At 35.9% G+C, this 19,343-nt stretch overlaps 1 protein-coding gene across 1 annotated transcript in view; it reads right to left on the bottom strand.

The window, feature by feature from the left end:
* The window catches only part of Vps13b (vacuolar protein sorting 13 homolog B), a 543,994-nt gene that overhangs the window by 308,725 nt on the left and 215,926 nt on the right, over nt 1-19,343 (bottom strand). The window contains exons 22-23 of the mRNA XM_032914442.1: nt 18,147-18,274; nt 10,681-10,915 (exon numbers count right to left, since the gene is read on the bottom strand). Of these exons, the coding sequence (XP_032770333.1) occupies nt 10,681-10,915; nt 18,147-18,274 (363 nt within the window). The remainder of the gene's footprint in view (nt 1-10,680; nt 10,916-18,146; nt 18,275-19,343) is intronic.

Raw genomic sequence — 19,343 nt, 5'->3', positions numbered from 1 at the left:
CTAGAACACTGGAACAATAACAAGAATGCATGCCTGCACCCACCCACCATGAGGTATAGAGGGGACTAAAATACTACTGCTTTATCTTCCCTTAAGCACTAAAAACAGTCATTTTATATAGCAACATTTATAAACCTATCACTATACATGTATATATAGAGTATGTTTCAATAGAAAAGTATAAAGAAATCCATATTTGTAGAAAAATTAATTTAGCTAAATGAAGCCAGAAATCCTTAGAATGGGATAAATGTAGATAAACAACATAGTTCTTAAGAACCACTACAAAAAAAAAAATGCCTAGTAAAAAAACATCAACAGAGGAAGCAGCAGTCTAAAATACAGCTCTGAGATAAAAAGACAATAAAAGAGAAATAATTAGACAAACACCAAATCAGCAAAATGAATTTTAACATATTAATACTACACTAAATAAAAATTATCTACATATCCAATCTAAACATCACATTGTCAGGATGCAAAACAGGAATATCTAGCTAACTAGTAACTATAGGAGAAACAGATTCAAAGACAGAATTACAGTTAATGTACAAGAAGGGAAAATACACCATCATCCTAGCAGAAAGCAAGAGTTTCAGTAGGTAGCAGTTAAAATGGATTCAGGATGTGAACAGACACACATTTCACATGGCATGGTTATAAGGTCATTCCTTTTGGAAAACATACCTATTACGGGTGCATATTAATCTAATAACAAAGTTTCAAATTGCTTGACTCAAAAAGTGACATGGTTTAAGGGGGAAAAGCACTAACAATAACTTATTGGTCTCACTATTCTACTCTTTATGGCAGAATTAAGCAGGTAAAACACAATAAGGGTAGAGCAGTTTATAAAACCACAAATGAACAAAAAGCAAAAAGTGAACTAATCAGTAGCACTTATAGCAATTGATGTCACCCTAAACAGGGAGACAGAGGGGGAGGAGAGGAAGAAAGGGGAGTAAGGGAAAGATGATTCCATTCTGACCTGCTGCTAAGGTGAGAGTCTACAGACCTTGCTCACAAGCTCATAAGTACCCTTATGTGTTTTACAATGGAATTGGCTCTTTGGTGGTCTTCTGGTACCTGCAACTTGGGCAAAATAATATAAACACACAATAGGACTTTCCTTGTTAACACAAAAACAAAAAATATACTAATACAAACCACATGATGTAAGGGTCTCAGAAATGTTTCTTATACTGTAATGGCAGATGAAAAAGATTATAGTTCATTAAAACATCCAGAGAAGGCAATGTTACTGAGAAAGAAAGCAGATCAATGTTTGTTTGCATGTGCCAAGAGGTAGAAATAGACTAATTGCAACTTGAATGACTACAACTTTGGGATGATTGAAATTTGCTCACCTGTATCATGGTAATGGTCAGTTTTAAAGTCAAACTATGTAAAATGGTTGAATTCTGACTCTACAATACCTTATTCTACTCTATATAAAGGGAAAGCAGTAGCCGAGCATGACAGGGCATTCCTCTAACTCTGCACTCAGGATACAGAGGCTAGCAGATCTTTGTGAACTTGAAACCAAGCTGATCAACACAGCAAGCTTCCTGAGAATCAGGGCTACAATAGTGAGACCCTACATCAAAGCAAGAGACAGACAGACAGGCAGACAGGCAGACACACAGATACACACACACACACACACACACACACACACACACACACACACACACGGAGGAGGAAGAGGAAGAAGAAGAGGAGGAGGAAGAGGAGGAGGAGGAAGAGGAGGAGGAGGAAGAGGAGGAGGAGGAGGAGGAAGAGGAGGAGGAGGAGGAGGAGGAGGAGGAGGAGGAGGAGGAGGAGGGAGGGTGAAAGAGAGGAGGATATAGGGAGATAGGAAGAGAGAAAAGAAGAGAATGGAGCAGAGCAGAGCAGAGCAGGGAAGTGAAGGCTTGATTTGAACTATTTTAGGAAAACAAAGTCTTCCCAGGGCTGTGCTTACATCCACTGTGCTGTGTACCTAGCTCTGTAATATATTGCCAATGGTCTCTCATTGCCCTTAGAGCTTACCAATGCTCCCCTACCACAGACACATTCCTGAGAATAAGTTTGCTATCTAGCTTTCTAGTAACCAGGAAAAAAGATTTGCAAAAAGGAGAAAGTTTTAAAATAAGATAAAAGACTAAGTGCAGATTTTTAACAATCCCCTTGGTTTAAAGTGGAAATGAATTTGAAATGTGCTCTTACTTTAAGATGGAATGGATTTCCTAAATGTTACCTTTATGAAATATTCAATAAAATGGGGAGAACAAAACAAAGCTGGATCCAAGTCTGAAAACTACAATCTTCTACAGTGTCATAATTGTGTATTAATATCTGTATCTTCACACAATAAGGAGTATCCATATATGTATCAATGTATCTGTCATACAATATTAAGAACACTGGGTAGAAATATTAAGAGTTAGAGTGGTCACCACAGAGTGATTTATTTCCTGCTATGTATATACAATTTTATTTTAATAAGAATGTTGCCTTGGCAATCATTTAAAAACGACATTTTTACTTCAAGAATCAAAGGAAATGATATGAGCATCTGACAGTACTTGGAATACATCCAGTGCTATTCTAGGTGCAAAGTACATATCCATAAATGTGCACGTGTAAAAGACACAGATCTCACATAAAAGATTTATCATTTAATGATTTATCGAAAGGCTCGAGAAATACAAGTCAAACCCAAATGCAACAGCAAGATACATTAAGGACCAGGGAGGGTCTCAGTAGTAGAGTTGATTATTTAAAAAGATTAACAAATTTACAAACCCCTGCCCAAACTAAACAAAGAAGTCATGAGGAGACACCGATTCGCAAAACGAGATTGGAGTCTACGATTCGAATGGAGTTCAGATCAATAGGTAACTATAAACGTTCATATTACCAAAAAGAAATAGATAAACTTCTAAACGCATATGATCTACCAAAATTAAGCCCATTTAATTTTATCCACTTACAACTCTAAAAATATTACTACCACATCAACCAGCTCTGCTACTCTTAGGCATAAACTCCAAGGACTGCACATCTAGCAACCATCTTGTGTATCTATTGTTACGGATACTCTACTAACCGTACCAAAGAAAAGGCCTCACCCCAATATGCCCATCAACAATGGAGTGGATAGAAAAGCTTGGTTCAAATGTGAAAAAAAATTTTATTCTACCCTAAAGAATAAAAAAATGAAAAATTTATGAAATGGATGAATCTGGACTCAACAAAGATAAACTGTGTGCTGTCTGTCTTTCATGTGCTGGTCTGAGCTTCCAATTCTTATATGTGTTTATTTATGTGGGATGTGACCGAGAATGTGACAAGAAAGAAGAAAAATGACTAAGAAAGGAGAAAAACGTTTCGAGGAAAGAGGTCAGAAAAGGTATTGGAATATATCAGACATCAAATACTGGAAAAGCAGGGTAAGCAGGGAGAGAGGGACAGGCATGCAGAAGGAAGCCTAAGCAAAACCAAGTACGGATGGAACTGCCAAGTGAACCCTGGTGTGCTGAATGTGACTTAAAAATTTACAATAGAACTTCGGGGACTTAAAAAATACTACATATTTAATACATTAAGACTACATAAGTTTTAAATTTGTTAGAAAAAATAATCAGCATATGCATTGTACAAACAAAAATTCAAAATAATTCACAACTAAACATAACATGCAAAACTATGAAAACTCTCAGACATTAGCAGGAGAAAATGGATGATGATTTTCAACAACCCAAAACCACAGTTCATGAGAGAAAGAGCTAATGACTAGCTGTCATTGAACTTAAAATTTTTATAGTCTACTAAAGAAATATTCATGTTGAAATCACATGCCACAGATTGGAGAAAATATTTAAGTAAGAAATCTAATAAAGGACTATTATCTAAGACACAAAACTACTAAAATCAAGAATAAAATAAGTTTTATTTAAAACGTAGAACACTTAGCAGGCATCTATAACAACAACGAAAGGTATGTGATGCCATGTAAGCCTCACATCTCTCAGTACAAAGAAGATACAAAATAAGACGAGGAGACAGAGTCACATGGTTATTATCAGTAAGGCAAACATACCATCAAACACTGTGTGTCACAAGGAGGCACACTCATAGCTGGTATGATTAAAATCCACGTTCCTCTCTTTGGAGACATTTTGGTAGTTTCTAACAAAAGTAAGGACTCAGTATATAATCCAACAATCACACACTTCTATAATTATCAAGCAGAGATGGGTCTACATAAAAAATAGATGTGTGGGTGTGTTATTCATAAATTCCCTAAATTTGGAAGTGATCAAGATATTTCAGATTGATGAATAGATAAACTGTCCTTCGGGCAATAGGATCTTGTATAAAGAAGGGAGAGGGTGATTAACCCTGAAAACAAGCACAAGAAATGCAACTAAGCAACTTAAAGAAGTTGACCAGAATGACCTCATACTGGATGTCATACTATATTCATCTAAAAATGTCGAGCAAGGAGACAATAACTAATGAGATTACTGCGTGGCAGCTGTGCTAGCAGGAGGAGGAACAGGGAGGTGACTAAGTGTAGCTCTGAGAAACTTTTGGCAGAGAAAATAGTATGTAAGAAACGATATTGATAGAAGTTTGTCATACATTTCTCTCAACTTACATAATGTCTATAACCAAAAGATAGTACTAACGTACACTATCAACTCTGACAGGTAGAGATGCTTGAATAGGCCCATCGACTGTTGTCAATGTAGCACTCAAGTCTGTGACACTGTGGGAAATGAATGTGTCAGGGCAGGGAACATATAGGAGATTTCTGTAATGTAACCCTTGATTTATTTTGTTGTGAACCTAAAATTAAATGCCATGATGGTATCAAATATAATATGTTAAGTTTAAAATATAAAAACTAAAAAGAAAAAATATCCTTTTTAAAGTCCAAAAAATTATTTCTTTGAAAGATGATCAGGAAATTACATGAGCGCTTTAGTTCTGTCACACTAGTTTTTGTTTTAAAGTAAATGTTCTAGACATTAAGAAATGCAGAACTGGTTAGCATAGATAGTGTAAGAATTCATTTTTAGCATTTAAAACCTATAGAACCTATAGATAAATAACGGATGTAGTAGATTGAGTATGATAGCAACCATATTAGCTAGATTTAAGTGGTACAAAAGCTTCACCACGAGACTTGACAACCTACATAATCTAGTGCTTGGGGGGGCAGACGTGGGAGAATAGTAACTCTACACTAGTCTGGTCTCAGGTATAGTCTAAAACTTGGATGGTCATTTTCAAGGTACTTAAAACTGTCACCATCAAAAGAAAATTAGTAGTTCTTTTGTGAGAGTTAAAGGGTTTCTATTTGCACGTGTAATTTAAGAATTAAATCAAACAAGCCTAGAGGAAATTTAACAGCGTTGCAACAGCATATAAACATCTTTGTAAACGACAGAAGCTGATTATGAAACGGCTTCTAATCCTGGAAACAATGCACATAAGTTGATAAGGTGAACAAGTACAAGACATAACACTTGTGTCTTACATAAATTCTGAGTAATTTCAGATCAGTTTCTACTGAAACTCACTAAATCCAATAACAGCAAAGTTTTAACTTACTAATGATCTCAATATTCCATTGCTGTCAAAATATTTTATTAAAGTACAGGCAATTTTTTTCAAAGAAGAAATAACAAACCTCTACTAGGCACAGGGTAAAAGCCCGTCTGCTCAGAGGTGTTGGCTGGATAGAGCAAACTACATCTGCAAGGCTCACTGCAAGTGCTCCTGAACCAAGTTCACCATGTGGATTTTGACCCAAACACCCTACACACACTGAAGCTGGCTACAGCAGACATCACTGCTTTTCACTGCATCTGAATTCAGATGATACATTTCAGCAGAGAATTTCACATTTCAAACTTTAAAAGTACAGAAAGAGCTTCAAATCTCTAATTAAATAACTTCAACTTCATCCCATTAATCATTTCTGTAATTTTCTACAAAGGTTCTCAATAAAGGATCTGTCTGATGGACTTTCAAATGAGTCAGAAGTTAACCATTCAATTTCAAATATATTTTTGGCTTACAGATAGCCAACCTATTTATTAAGAGTTCTCTATAAACTTCGTACAGACTACAAGGATTCAAGTGAGCTCAGGCCTTTCCATCCGCACACTAGAAGGCAGAACTGAGACACACTAAGAGGGCTCAGATCTCCTCTCCTTCCCTTGTAGGGAAGTCCCAGGATAAACAAAAATAACAAAGGTCGGGTGGAGGATTATGATGAGAGGGAAAGATAACTGAAGGAAATAAGGGAGAGAAGGGTAGAAAAGAGATAACTGCAAACCAAGTAGTGGGCAGTCTAATATCCAAAAGAAGGAAAATTGCCACAATAGAAATTATTTTAAAAGTCAGTCACAGAAGACCATACACTATAACTTCATTTATATGAAATATCTAAAATACCAAACTCATACAGATATAATGCAGATTAGCAATTGCTACCAGGCTGAACCTAGAAGTAACGGAGAGTAATGTGCAAGGGTATTTCTTTTGTAGAAAAAGAAACTATTCCAAAATCCAACAGCAGGGTTCCACAAAACTGTGAACATACTGAAGAATATTAAACTAGATACTTTAAAAAGTATCTAGTCACATGGGAATTACATCTTTAAAAAGTTGGTATGTAAATATTAATAAATGTCAGTAAAATAATTTAAACCTCATAAAATTGATTCTATACTTTGAAAAAAACTGAGTGCCCAGAATTCACTAGTAAAACTTAACATAGTCTGTATCAGCAGAGCATTTTGCATAGGCTGTAAAAGGATCTAAATTGGATTCTCCTTCCCACACGATGGGTAGGGGAAGTTCCTAGTTTCTAAACTCAAATATGAAAGAATGAATATATGTCCAAAATGTGAGAGGAAGGATACCTGCATCAAGACAAAGATGATACAAATAGAACTTTTTAAAACTTTCCTTTTAATATCTCATATTACCAACCCAGAGTTTCTAATGGAGCTTTCAGTTAAAAAAAACCCAAAAAAGCAGAGAAATGAACATCAAAATCTGGAGCTAAAACTTACACAGGCTTTCTGCTTTTAGTGACAGACAGAATATACAGTAACCCACACACCAGAATCTTTCACTCTTACATCCTCATCAAGAGAACAAGGTGCTGAACTAACCAGTGCTGCCAAGATTTGAGCTGTGTTGTTGAAGTGCAGTATCCTATCATTTCCCTTATGACTCCCCACTCTTCCAAATCCACCTTTGGTTTGAAATGAGTATGTTCCAGTTCAAAGATGTATGAGTACACAACTGAAAATACTACAACCCAAGAAACCAAGTACACCCTTGAAAATGACCCATAGATCAAGTCATCTCACAATTATTTCCCTGGTGTAAATAAATTAGAATCCTGAAAAGTAATATATTCAATTACTTCTATACAATATACTTATTCATAATTCAAGTGGCTTCAATTAAAATCATCCTCTTTGATTTTTACTTTGGCCTATAAAAATACCCCAAACCAGCAGCCAATTTCCTATCCCCTAGAGAATCAGACTCCTAGTGCACACATAGGGATCTCACAGCACTTCCTGCTGCCCTTTCTGCCTTTCCTTCTATCCCATCTATAGTACTTTGTGAGTCTGTTGACCCATAGCAGCTGCCACTCTAGGCAGGGACTCAGAGAGAAAGAAGAACTGTATCCTTCTTCCTATCCTTTATTCAGACCATCCCACCCCACCCCCCCAGACCAACACTGGCCGACTGGAACCCGTCCTCCAGTCTAATCTCAGTCACTATCTGATTGCAGATCCAAGTTCCCCTTGCTCTTCCTAGCCGCCCTTTCCAGCCTTTCCTTCCAGCCCATCTCTACTCCTCTGTGACTCCCTACTCATAAGCAGAGTAACTCTCTACAAGGGACCCCGCACCCACCACACTTGGCTGTGATTCAGAAATGTCATGACCTCTATTCTTGGCTCGGACTAATACTGGACAACAACAACCAACAAACAGAATACTCATCCAGCAAATATATCTATACCAGATAACTGTATCAGACCCCAGGGTAAAACCACAAATAGCCAAGAGGACAAAATGCCTCACTCAGAATCCCTGAGTAAAGCAATTCAGCTGAAGCACAAGACAAAGACTTCTAAATCACAGCCATGAACTTGTTTAAAAACTTTAAGAAGAATATAAATAAATACCTTAGAGACCATGAAAATATAAACAGTACATAAACTAACAGAAAAATTTGAGGCATGAAAGAATTTACAAAAGAAATAGAATTACTCAAGAAATTGTAAACTGAAATAAAACTGGAGGTGAAAAGTCACGATGTCACAAAACCCTCAGAGGTAAGTTTCAGCAACAGATTAAAAGACATGGAAGAGAGAACTGAAGGTCTTAAAGAGAAAGTAGAAGAAACAAATATCTAGGGAAAGAAAATACTAAATCTATGGAAATCCAGGCACAAAACTTTTAGGAAATATGGAATACCATGAAAAGATCAAACCTATAAAGAATAGGTGTAGAAGTCAGAGAAGAATCCCAGGACAAAAGACACAGAAGGCATTTCTAACAGTCACAGAAGAAAGTTTTCCCTAGCTAAAGAAAAGACACCTATCTAGGTACAATCTGCATGCAAATCACAAAGTAGACAGGGTCAAAAAGAACTTCCCCATGACACACAGAATCAAAACGGCAAATGAAAAAACAAAGACAGGATATTAAAAACTGCAAGGGAAAAGGAACAGTCATGTGAAAAGGCAGGGCCATTAGAGTAGCCCATTACATTTTAATGAAAGTTCTGATGACCAGAAGACTCTGGACCGCTGTTAACCAAGCTGAGAGGCCACGGATGCCAACACAGAATACTATGCAGTAAAACTATCAATCACAATCTATGGAAAAGAAAACATTCTATGATAAAATCAAATTTAATCCACTCTGTTTACTAAATCAGCTCTACAGAAGGCATGAGGGCAATTTCATTCTCAAGAGAAAACTTTCTCTTTATAGCCATAGTTTATAGTTTATAGCCAGAACCAAACAAATTCAGTGCAGAATCCTATCAAACCTTAAAAACCAAGATTCCTCAAATTATTAAGCAAAACAAAAATTGAAGAAAATTTTCCTAAATCTTACAAAGTCCCTATTACCTTGATAGCAAAACCACAGAAAAACTCCCTCACAAAAAAGAAAATTATAGACTAATATCCATTTTGAATAGAGATGCAAAATGTATCAATAAAATAGTTATAAGCTGAATAAGATTTATCCACCATAGTCAAGTTGGCTTACTTACTGCTGACAGGATTGCAAACTGGTATAAGCCTGACTGAAGTCAGTGTGGAAGTTCCTTAGAAATCTTAAAACCACTCTACCATTATATTCAGCTATACCACTCTTGGGTATACCCAAAGGACTCTACATCTTACACCAAAGACACTACCCCATCCACGACACTCCAAAGACACTACCCCATCCACGACACTCCAAAGACACTACCCCATCCATGGCACTCCAAAGACACTACCCTATCCACGACACTCCAAAGACACTACCCCATCCATGGCACTCCAAAGACACTACCCCATCCATGGCACTCCAAAGACACTACCCCATCCATGGCACTCCAAAGACACTACCCCATCCATGACACTCCAAAGACACTACCCCATCCATGGCACTCCAAAGACACTACCCCATCCACGACACTCCAAAGACACTACCCCATCCACGACACTCCAAAGACACTACCCCATCCATGGCACTCCAAAGACACTACCCCATCCATGGCACTCTAAAGACACTACCCCACCCATGGCACTCCAAAGACACTACCCCATCCACGACACTCCAAAGACACTACCCCATCCACGACACTCCATCCATGGCACTCCAAAGACACTACCCCATCCACGACACTCCAAAGACACTACCCCATCCATGACACTCCAAAGACACTACCCCATCCATGACACTCCAAAGACACTACCCCATCCACGACAATCCAAAGACAATACCCCATCCATGACACTCCAAAGACACTACCCCATCCATGGCACTCCAAAGACACTACCCCATCCACGACACTCCAAAGACACTACCCCATCCATGACACTCCAAAGATACTACCCCATCCATGGCACTCCAAAGACACTACCCCATCCATGGCACTCCAAAGACACTACCCCATCCACGACACTCCAAAGACACTACCCCATCCATGAACACTGTTGCTCTATTAATAACAATCAGAAACTAGAAACAGTCTAGGTGACCACCACTAATGAATGGATAATTCAAATGTGATAGATTTAAACAATGTATTATGCAGCCATTAAACGAAATGGAAATTTCAGGTAAATTATCCTAAGTGAGGTAACCAGGACACAAAAACAAATACTGTGAGTCTTCTCCGATACTGGATGTTAGCTTTTATGTACATGTTTGTGTGTTTCAATCTAAAAGGCACAGAGTTTAGATAACTAATAAGGGATGGGAGTGGGGTGGGGGACATCCTCCAGAAAAGGAGGAAGAGAGCTGTGTAACAAAGATATGAAGAGGGAGTTAGAATGGGATAGAAGGGGAATGGATGTACAGACAAAGGAGGGAATGGGGGAGGGACACTAACACGTAGTTTAGGACTTTTAAAAAAATATTTAAATGTACCCTCTTCAAGGATGGGCCGTGGAATCACAAAAGGAATCTCTTGCAGAGGCTCCATGGACTTGTGACCAGCACTAACAATCTTAATTTGTGGCAAACACAGGACAAGTGTTCCTGGAATGCTGGCTTGTCCATGGTACCAACTTCTTACTGTCCCGGGGATGTCACCAGAGACGATTGTACTTGGTGAAGGCAGGCTGTCATTTGGAATGAATACACAGCAAGACTGCACATCAAGCTAGAAAAGAAAAGCATAATTAAAATATTGAGGTCAGATCAAACTTACTTTTGAACTCTAATATTGTTACAATAAATAATAAAGTCAAAAATAGAACACATGCCCTTCATATGTCTTTATGAGTTATTTTGCTTAAGAAATCTAAATGACAATTGGACAAGCATTGCTTCAAGCTATAAACCTTATCCAAGCACCCGGTGACATGAGAAGAAACATGCAAATACCATTCACTACTTATCTTCAAGAATCATGACATGTGCAAATACAGAAGACACAGACTTCCTGCTTCTTCAGGTCATGAGAGGATGTTAGCAGCAGCCAGAGAAGCCTATCAACTTTTTGTTTTGCTTTGGTTTGGGGGGCTTTGTTTGTTTGTTTTTGTTTGTTGAGACAGGGTTCTCTGTGTAGCCTTGGCTGTTCCAGAACTCTCTTTGAGCCCAGGCTGGCCTCAAACTCATATAGATCCACCTGCCTCTGCCTCCCAAGTGCCGAGATTAGAGGAATGCTCACCACTTCCTGGAGACTTTTTATTTTTAATAGTGCTATTTCTATGCCCATTCAGGCCTTGTATTTAAAAATTAGAAACTAAAATAGATGAACACATACTTAAAATACACAGTTCATAGCTCTAAACAATCACTAAAAGAATGTGTCTATGTAACAAATTCTGTGTATACACTCTATGGGGCAAAGTGTATATATACGCACACATGTGCCATATGTATGACACATAATAATAAGAAAAGTCTTAAAATTCAAAGTGTTTTGTCTCATTTTAGTCTTCAATTTATGATGTAAATTGTAATTTTACATGAAATGTTTAACTCTACTTAAAAATTAAGAATACTTACTTAACTCACAAGAAATCTAGTGCAATAGTGCCAAATATACCCCAAAACAAAACTCAATGATATCATTTTTTAATAACTTAGAATCAGTGAAGATTAAGTTCTATTAGTCTTAGTTGACTCTTACAAAATAATATTCCATGTGTAGTCATAATAATGCCTCAAATTCTAACATACTTAAATTATCATGTTAATCAAATATAAATTATTACTCAATAGTATTCTATTAAGATTGTGCAACAAAGATGTGATTTGAAGGTATGATAAAACAAGTATTGCTTAGTAAGTTTAGGGATACTTTAGGTAATTGTGTTAACAAGGAGACTGTGTTTTATAAGCGATAATGAAAGATAATGAAAGACAGTAATACCCTTATTTCAGGTTAATGTATTTCTAGTAAGAACATGGAATTCCACTTAGAGTTCCTTGATATAATACATAATTGACTGACATACAAATAAATAGCCCTGTTTGTACTGACTTCACATCTTTGGGTATGGACTACTGAAACTGGTGACAGAAAATGGCACTTGACCTTCTTTCTGCAAAGACAAATGCATATGATGTATCAACCGACTTCGAACTTTGCAGCTTTCACAGTGGAAGTAGGCAAGAATTAAATAGTTTATGATCAGATCAAGATCACAACCTTCTTCACTGAGACACAATTCTAAATAGTCTTACATGTATCACTAGTACGTTTTAAATATTTAATATAATGTATTAATGAGGTTTAATTGTACAAGTTAGAGTGGCAGAACAGAGTGATCTTTCTTTCCTAATTCAGGTTAAGAGACCAACATATAAATAAATATTGACATTTCACATAGATATTGATTATGCTAAAAATACTCTCAACATTGTGAGGTCATCAGTTTAATATGCTAAAATACATGACCATATACACAAAGTCAGCCTTAGAAATAAAATTTTAATTGCACTATGATTTCCCAAATCATCCAACATTCCACTCTTCTAACTTAAAAATCAATTATTTCATAGCATGGAAACAGTGAATAATGCACACATAATCAATAGTATACACATGTATGAGTCAGGTAAAACTCTAAAAAGTTAGTTTTCTAAAATATGGTATTTATGATGAGGGCTTCTGTAGTGATTAGAATCTAAACAGACACACTACAAATTACTCAAAATTATTATGGAGAACACCATGTATTCTATACAGAGGCTATGACATGAATCTTTCCTACAGTTTTAGAATAACTGTGAGACTGTATGTCTAAACTGTGGTTGAATGTAAAATGATGAGTGATTTATATTATTGGGCATACGTGTGCAGCTGTAAATTCTGCAGGAGTGTAAGAACCTGACAATTCAAGGGAAAGAAAATGAAGTAATCTGCCAGTAAGACATCCTGAATCCGGGGGTCAGATTTTGTTCATGGAAACCACCTGGTTGGGACCCTCTGCACCACACCAAACACAAATGATCTTTAAAAACTACCCTATTCATTAATGCACTGCAGCTGCACTGTGTTACTCCAGTTTTCCATGGCAACATCCTTGCTGTTTCAAGGATCTTGTTTCAGTTTTGGTAGCAACAAGCTCTTTTGCCAACACTGAACACATTCATGGGTGAAAGCAGGGAATTATTATAAATTCTTAAAGTAGAACCACCTCTATTTGATTCCTACTAGGTTGAGGGCTATGTGCTTAGATATCAGATAGAAAGGATAAACCAATAAAGTTAAAAAAAAAGTTGGGTATTCATATTTTAGCAAATGAAATTACTGCAATGTATTCTTTTTCTTAAGCATCAAGTTTAAGTGCCTTTGAAAAAAACCCAGGCCTGGTGTTTTCCAGCTCTGTAGGTCAGATTGCAAAATAAAAAGCCCGCTCTTTTCTAGTGAGAGACAGAGAGAGAATAGATCTAGACATGAGAAGTGGGGAGAACCTGGGAGGAGTAGAGGGAAGGAAATATGTAATCAGGATATAGCATATGAGAAAAAAATCCAATTCAATACAAGGAAAAAAATGAACTGATATTTGTGATTTATTTGTTATATTTAAGTATGAGGGCAACTCATTTAAAGAGAAGTATTTACACATTAATCTGAAAAATCTTAGCTAGTCACTTGCTATATCATGAAATACTTCATATGTAAATCCTTTCTAATGCTGTTCTAGGTGCTTTTAAAATGACAACTGCCTCATAGGCCCAGATAATATGTCCCCCACATTTGAAATAAAACTTTAGAAATAATTGTACTCATTTAAAAATACTAAAGAAGGAGATCTTCTCTTTGTTCTTTAAGAAACAATTTCAGGGCTGGAGAGATGGTTCAGCAGTTAAAAGTACTGGCTGCTCTTCCAGAGGTCCTGAGTTCAATTCCCAGCAACCACATGGTGGCTCAGGACCATCTGTAAAGAGATCCAATGTGCCCTTTTGGTGTGTGTGAAGACAGCAACAGTGTACTCACATAAATAAATGAATGAATAAATAGCATTTATAAATACTATTTATTTATTATAAAATTTCAAATTAAAGGAAAAAACAGCCTGTCACTGAAAATGACTTCCTTCCTGTGTTTTCATCTGTGCACTCTCTCACATCTACAAGGATGTGAACTGAAACTCAAGGAACACAGCAACAAAAGAAATAGGCCTGCCATGAAAAAGATTACACTAAAGACTGAGAACGTACTGACAGAGAACTTATTGATATGTGAGACTCTCTAGACTTGAAACAAATAAATAAAAAAATGAATTACTTCATAATTTCAGAGAATTCCCCAACATTACAAGACTTTCAGCAGAACATTACCTATAAGGCAATACTGTTGCTACTCCATGTGTGCTACAGCATGTAACTCAGTTCCTAGCATTTACTAGGTATTCAATAAACAACTGCTAAATAAGTAAATGATAATTTTGCAACTAAAAATTAAAATAATTTCTTCATTTATACTGTTCACTGTTTTGTTTTCCACAAAAGAAATCTATTAGGACAATTAATAAAATTGACTTAATGGTCATATAAGTTCAAATACAACTTGGTACATGTGATAGTCATTTTCCTCATAGAGGGGAAATACAACATTGACAGAAAGATGGATGATGCTCTCAAGTAAACATTTTCCAAATAAACATGGAGTATCTGCAAAACTATTTGACTTGAAGTATTTAAGAAGGTGTACATGGTCTAAACTCTTTACACTTTGGTTGTTTACCTGTGTTTTACCTGCATATTTGTGCAATAACAGAACAAAGACACAAAACTATAACCAACTTCATCTCTTGCTTATGTTATCAGTGTTATTTCTTATTTGAGGTCTCTACTGGCGTAATAAAGCACCATGGCCAAAGGCAACTTGTGGAGGAAAGGGTTTATTTTATTTCAGCTTATATCTCCCAGTCACTGTTCATCACTGAGAGAATTTAGGGAGGGAACTCAAGGCAGGAACCTGGAGGTAGGAGCTGAGGTAGAGGCCATGGAGGTTGTTCTCCCCTGGTTTCTCATTTGGGCTTTCTTAACGCTCCCTAGTAAGCTGGGCCCTCCCACATCAAGAACCAATCCAGTGAATGTATCAGAGGCCAGCACACATGCCAACCTGGTGGAAGCATTTTCTCAACTGAAGTTCCATCCTCCTAAATGACTCTGGCTTGCGTCAAGAATTCACAAAATCAGCCAGCATAGTGTGTTATGGATATATTTGCATATGGAATCTAAATATGACAAATTTAAGTTTCAAATAAAAATAAAACAAATTCTCAAGGGGAAAACTTGAAATCTTCTATACTTTTCCCATTCAATCTTGATGGGAATGGTTGTAAATTACTAGAGTTGGATTTCAGACTTCTTGCTAAGAAGCTACCATGAAATGGCTGTAACTCTCTTAGTGCCTATAAATAGGAAGGTAGACCTCTATATAAAAATGTTAGTGTTAAGTATAAAATTTCATAATCAATATACTGGATTTTCATCTGTCTGGGCTCAATGTCCACTCCTACTTGATTCTGAGGATGAGTCAAGGAGTTCTCTAGACACCAAGAGCTGCTATGATTTCATCTCAGGACAAAGCTGGGATGAGTTCTCCAGGAGAGAAGTCAATTGCCCTAGCTTAGCCGGCTTACAATGCTTTACTTGAGATAGTTTGATTGACAGGCTCATCAAAACAACACAAAAGTAGTTCTGTATACAATGGCAGAGATCCACTGAAGGGATCAGAGACTCAGAAAACAAATCAAACTTTGAAATATCCTAGGACAACAACGTGAACCTCAATATACATGAGGAAACAGGTGAGCTCAGCAACAACAAAGATGATGCTTTCCTTTCTTTGAGCTCCAGGACAGAGCATCTCAATTTCTGTGGCTGGATATAAAATTACCTCAAACAAATCAGTAGCCTTCCTTTATACAGATGATAAATGGGCCAAGAAAAAAAATATTAGGAGAAAAAAACACCCTTCACAAGAGCCATAAAATACTTGGTGTACCTCTAACCAAACAAGTGAAAGATCTGTATAACAAGATCTTTGAGTCCCTGAAGAAAGAAACTGAAGATCTCAGAATTTTTATAATTTTATGCCATTGTTAATTATGTGCTTGCTGAATAAAATTTAGCTTTTGAAAATATAAGATTATTGCTGATGATACTGGCCCTCAAGTTTTCAGATAAAGAAAAATGTCCAAGAGCAAATGAACCTAATATAATCTGTTAAAAGGTCCTCAAAAAATGTCTAAGTCAGTATGTACTGTTACAAAATAACCATTATAAGGATACATAAAAGTTCTGTTTGCTTCTAAAAAGATAAATAGTATATACTAAATATTATTAGTGCCTTTATACTTCATAAGTTTTCTACCCAAAGTATGAAATAACATTGTCTTAACAAATATCAACTTTGGTCCCAAACTCAATTTTTCATAAACTCTAGTCCCAAATATATTTTACTAAAAAAAAATAATCTTTTGACGATTTTAAAATTATGATGTTCAGTTTTATCTGATAACAGTTTCAGAGTTTACTGTTACTCTTAGCTCCTCCTGCACTATGCCTGTCTGGACACTGCCATGATCCCACCATGATGATAATGGACTGAACCTCTGAACCTGTAAGCCAGCTCCAATTAAATGTTGTCCTTATAAGAGTTGCCTTGGTCATGGTGTCTGTTCACAGCAGTAAAAATGCCAACTAAGACAGCTACCATTATCTGTATTAATGAATAACTGGCAGTGAAAGGAGAATAATGATGCTAGTAACACTGCATCATTATACAATGACAGTCACAATTACTATGAGACTGATAAACTTGGAAATAACCTAACATGGCAATGGTATATTTCATAGCACAGATAAGCAATAGAAAGGTCAGAGTTAACATGTAAACTGACCATTACTCTTGGAAATTCAACACTTTCTGGACTTCCATGAACACTAATGAGACCCTAGATGAAACAGCAACTCAAACTTCTGAAGTAGCAAATAAAAATATTCCTCGTTTCTCCAGCACTTTGTCAAAGTAACAGAATACTAAGGAGCTGGGTTTCTGGGCAGAACAAGGCAGTGAATGCCCATACTGCTTATCCTGACATACTTCCATGCCTTTTTGAGTTTTCTAAATCTCTCAAGAGGTATTCCACATAAGATGTTTTCACATCACGTCACTGTGTGTGCATGTGTACATGTGCACTCTATAAACTCATTTTCTAAGATTCTGTTAACACTTATAACAGAATTTTACTAGAAAAAATACACTTATACTAAAAAATTTAGTAACACAGGACAAAAGAAAAAAGGACATGTACTTCACAGACAGAAAGTTTATAAGTATCAATTGAAAGTAATTTTTTATAACAAGGTATAAATGAAAATCCAAAAAGGATATTACTATTAAGTTCTATTATATATGAAATGTAAAAAAAGTATGTCTTTCCTATTAGATTTTATAGTGCCAAACCTGCTCAAAAAAAAAAAAAATGCCAACTCCAAAATAGTGTGGGTTGAACAGATTGAGTTATATGCACTAAAAAGTAAAATAAATTATAATAAAATTTAGTATCCACAAACATATACCTAATGATAAATCTTTTGGATAATATTTTAAAAGCCAGTATTTAAATATGAGTTACTTTAACTTTAAAAATTTCAAACTATATACATTTTTATAAATTATGTATCATCATAAACTGTACCAATGGCCGTGAGCAGAACTGTGGGAATACTGCCTGTAATAGCAAGTGCATCAGTAGACACATCACAGACTATGGCAATGTGCCTACAGTAAGCACAGCACCAGGGGACATGAGACACACTACAGCAATGTTGACAGAAAGATTGTGGCATTACTCAATATGCTAAAATTTTTACAGCATTATGGTAAGTAGAGTCATAACATTTCTAATGCTTAAATTTACCTGTAGTGTGAGACTCTTCACTGCGTTCCATAATATTGCAATAAATTCTTTCATTTTGTCTTCAGGACTTCTACATTCTTCATGAATGTGCAGCATGGCCTTCACCGGAACTGAAAGTGGTCTGGACTCTAAGTTTAGGAAGAGCTAATTAGCAACGTGTACACATTGTACTTTTCCATAGCTGCACTATAAGTATTTCTAAAGTGTCTTCTAATTCTGCTTAAAATTATCGCAGCTGCATGAGGTTATAAGTGCTCCATACTTGATTCATTCTGTGGGGTTAGTGATCTTAACTATCAGTTTAAGTCACTGCTGACTGAGAGGTTAACATCTGGTGAACAGAAATGTTCTCTTCATTGATCACACAGGGAGGCATTTATTTTACAACATAAGCTGTAACTTTAGTTCTGTACAATAATCATCATCAAAAAGTGATAGAAAATGGGTCTTCCCATAAATTAAACTATCAAGTGCCAATGCCTTACTTCCAAAATTATTTATAGAAAAAATAATAAATACTAAAATAGAAATTAGATAAATAGCAAAATATAACAAATAGCAAATAAAAATATTTTATAACAAAAATCAAAATATATGAAAGGCTTGTTATAGTAAGAAAAATTGATATTCTGCTGTTAATACAAATTTGGCTCATTGACAAGAACTACCAAATTTCAAAACTTTTATAAGATTTCACTAATTACTTTAAGCTATTTAATAATTTCTAATAATATGCAAATTATATATTTATCTTAATAAATTCATATGTACTTATAGTGCTCATGATAATACAAATAATTAACTACATGCAAAAGAAAACAGGAAATGAAGGAAGGATGGAGAGAAGGAAGACCTGCTGACAGAGAAAAGAAGATACTGAAGAATTACTGCCTTCAGTAAGAGCTACAGTTCCACCATGGAAAATGAGGCCTCATAAAAGTACTTTTTGGTATCTTTTAAAGTGGAAATAAACAAAAATTTTGTGATAACAATTTAAATATATTTTCAAAGTAGTCTGTAACTTTTAGTGAGAACTTACCTACTACATGTACAAAATGTACAAGACACTGAGAAACAACCCATGGCATAAATTCTCTTAGAGGGGTGAATCAAAAGATGGAATGTAAACAGAACACTGTATTTCTACTGTGCATACTTGGACACACATCCCTTTATAATAATTACTTAGATTTTCTT

This window comes from Rattus rattus, chromosome 1 (genome assembly GCF_011064425.1).
Source record: "Rattus rattus isolate New Zealand chromosome 1, Rrattus_CSIRO_v1, whole genome shotgun sequence".
Classification (NCBI taxonomy): domain Eukaryota; kingdom Metazoa; phylum Chordata; class Mammalia; order Rodentia; family Muridae; genus Rattus; species Rattus rattus.
This window is presented reverse-complemented; position numbering and strand designations above follow the sequence as displayed.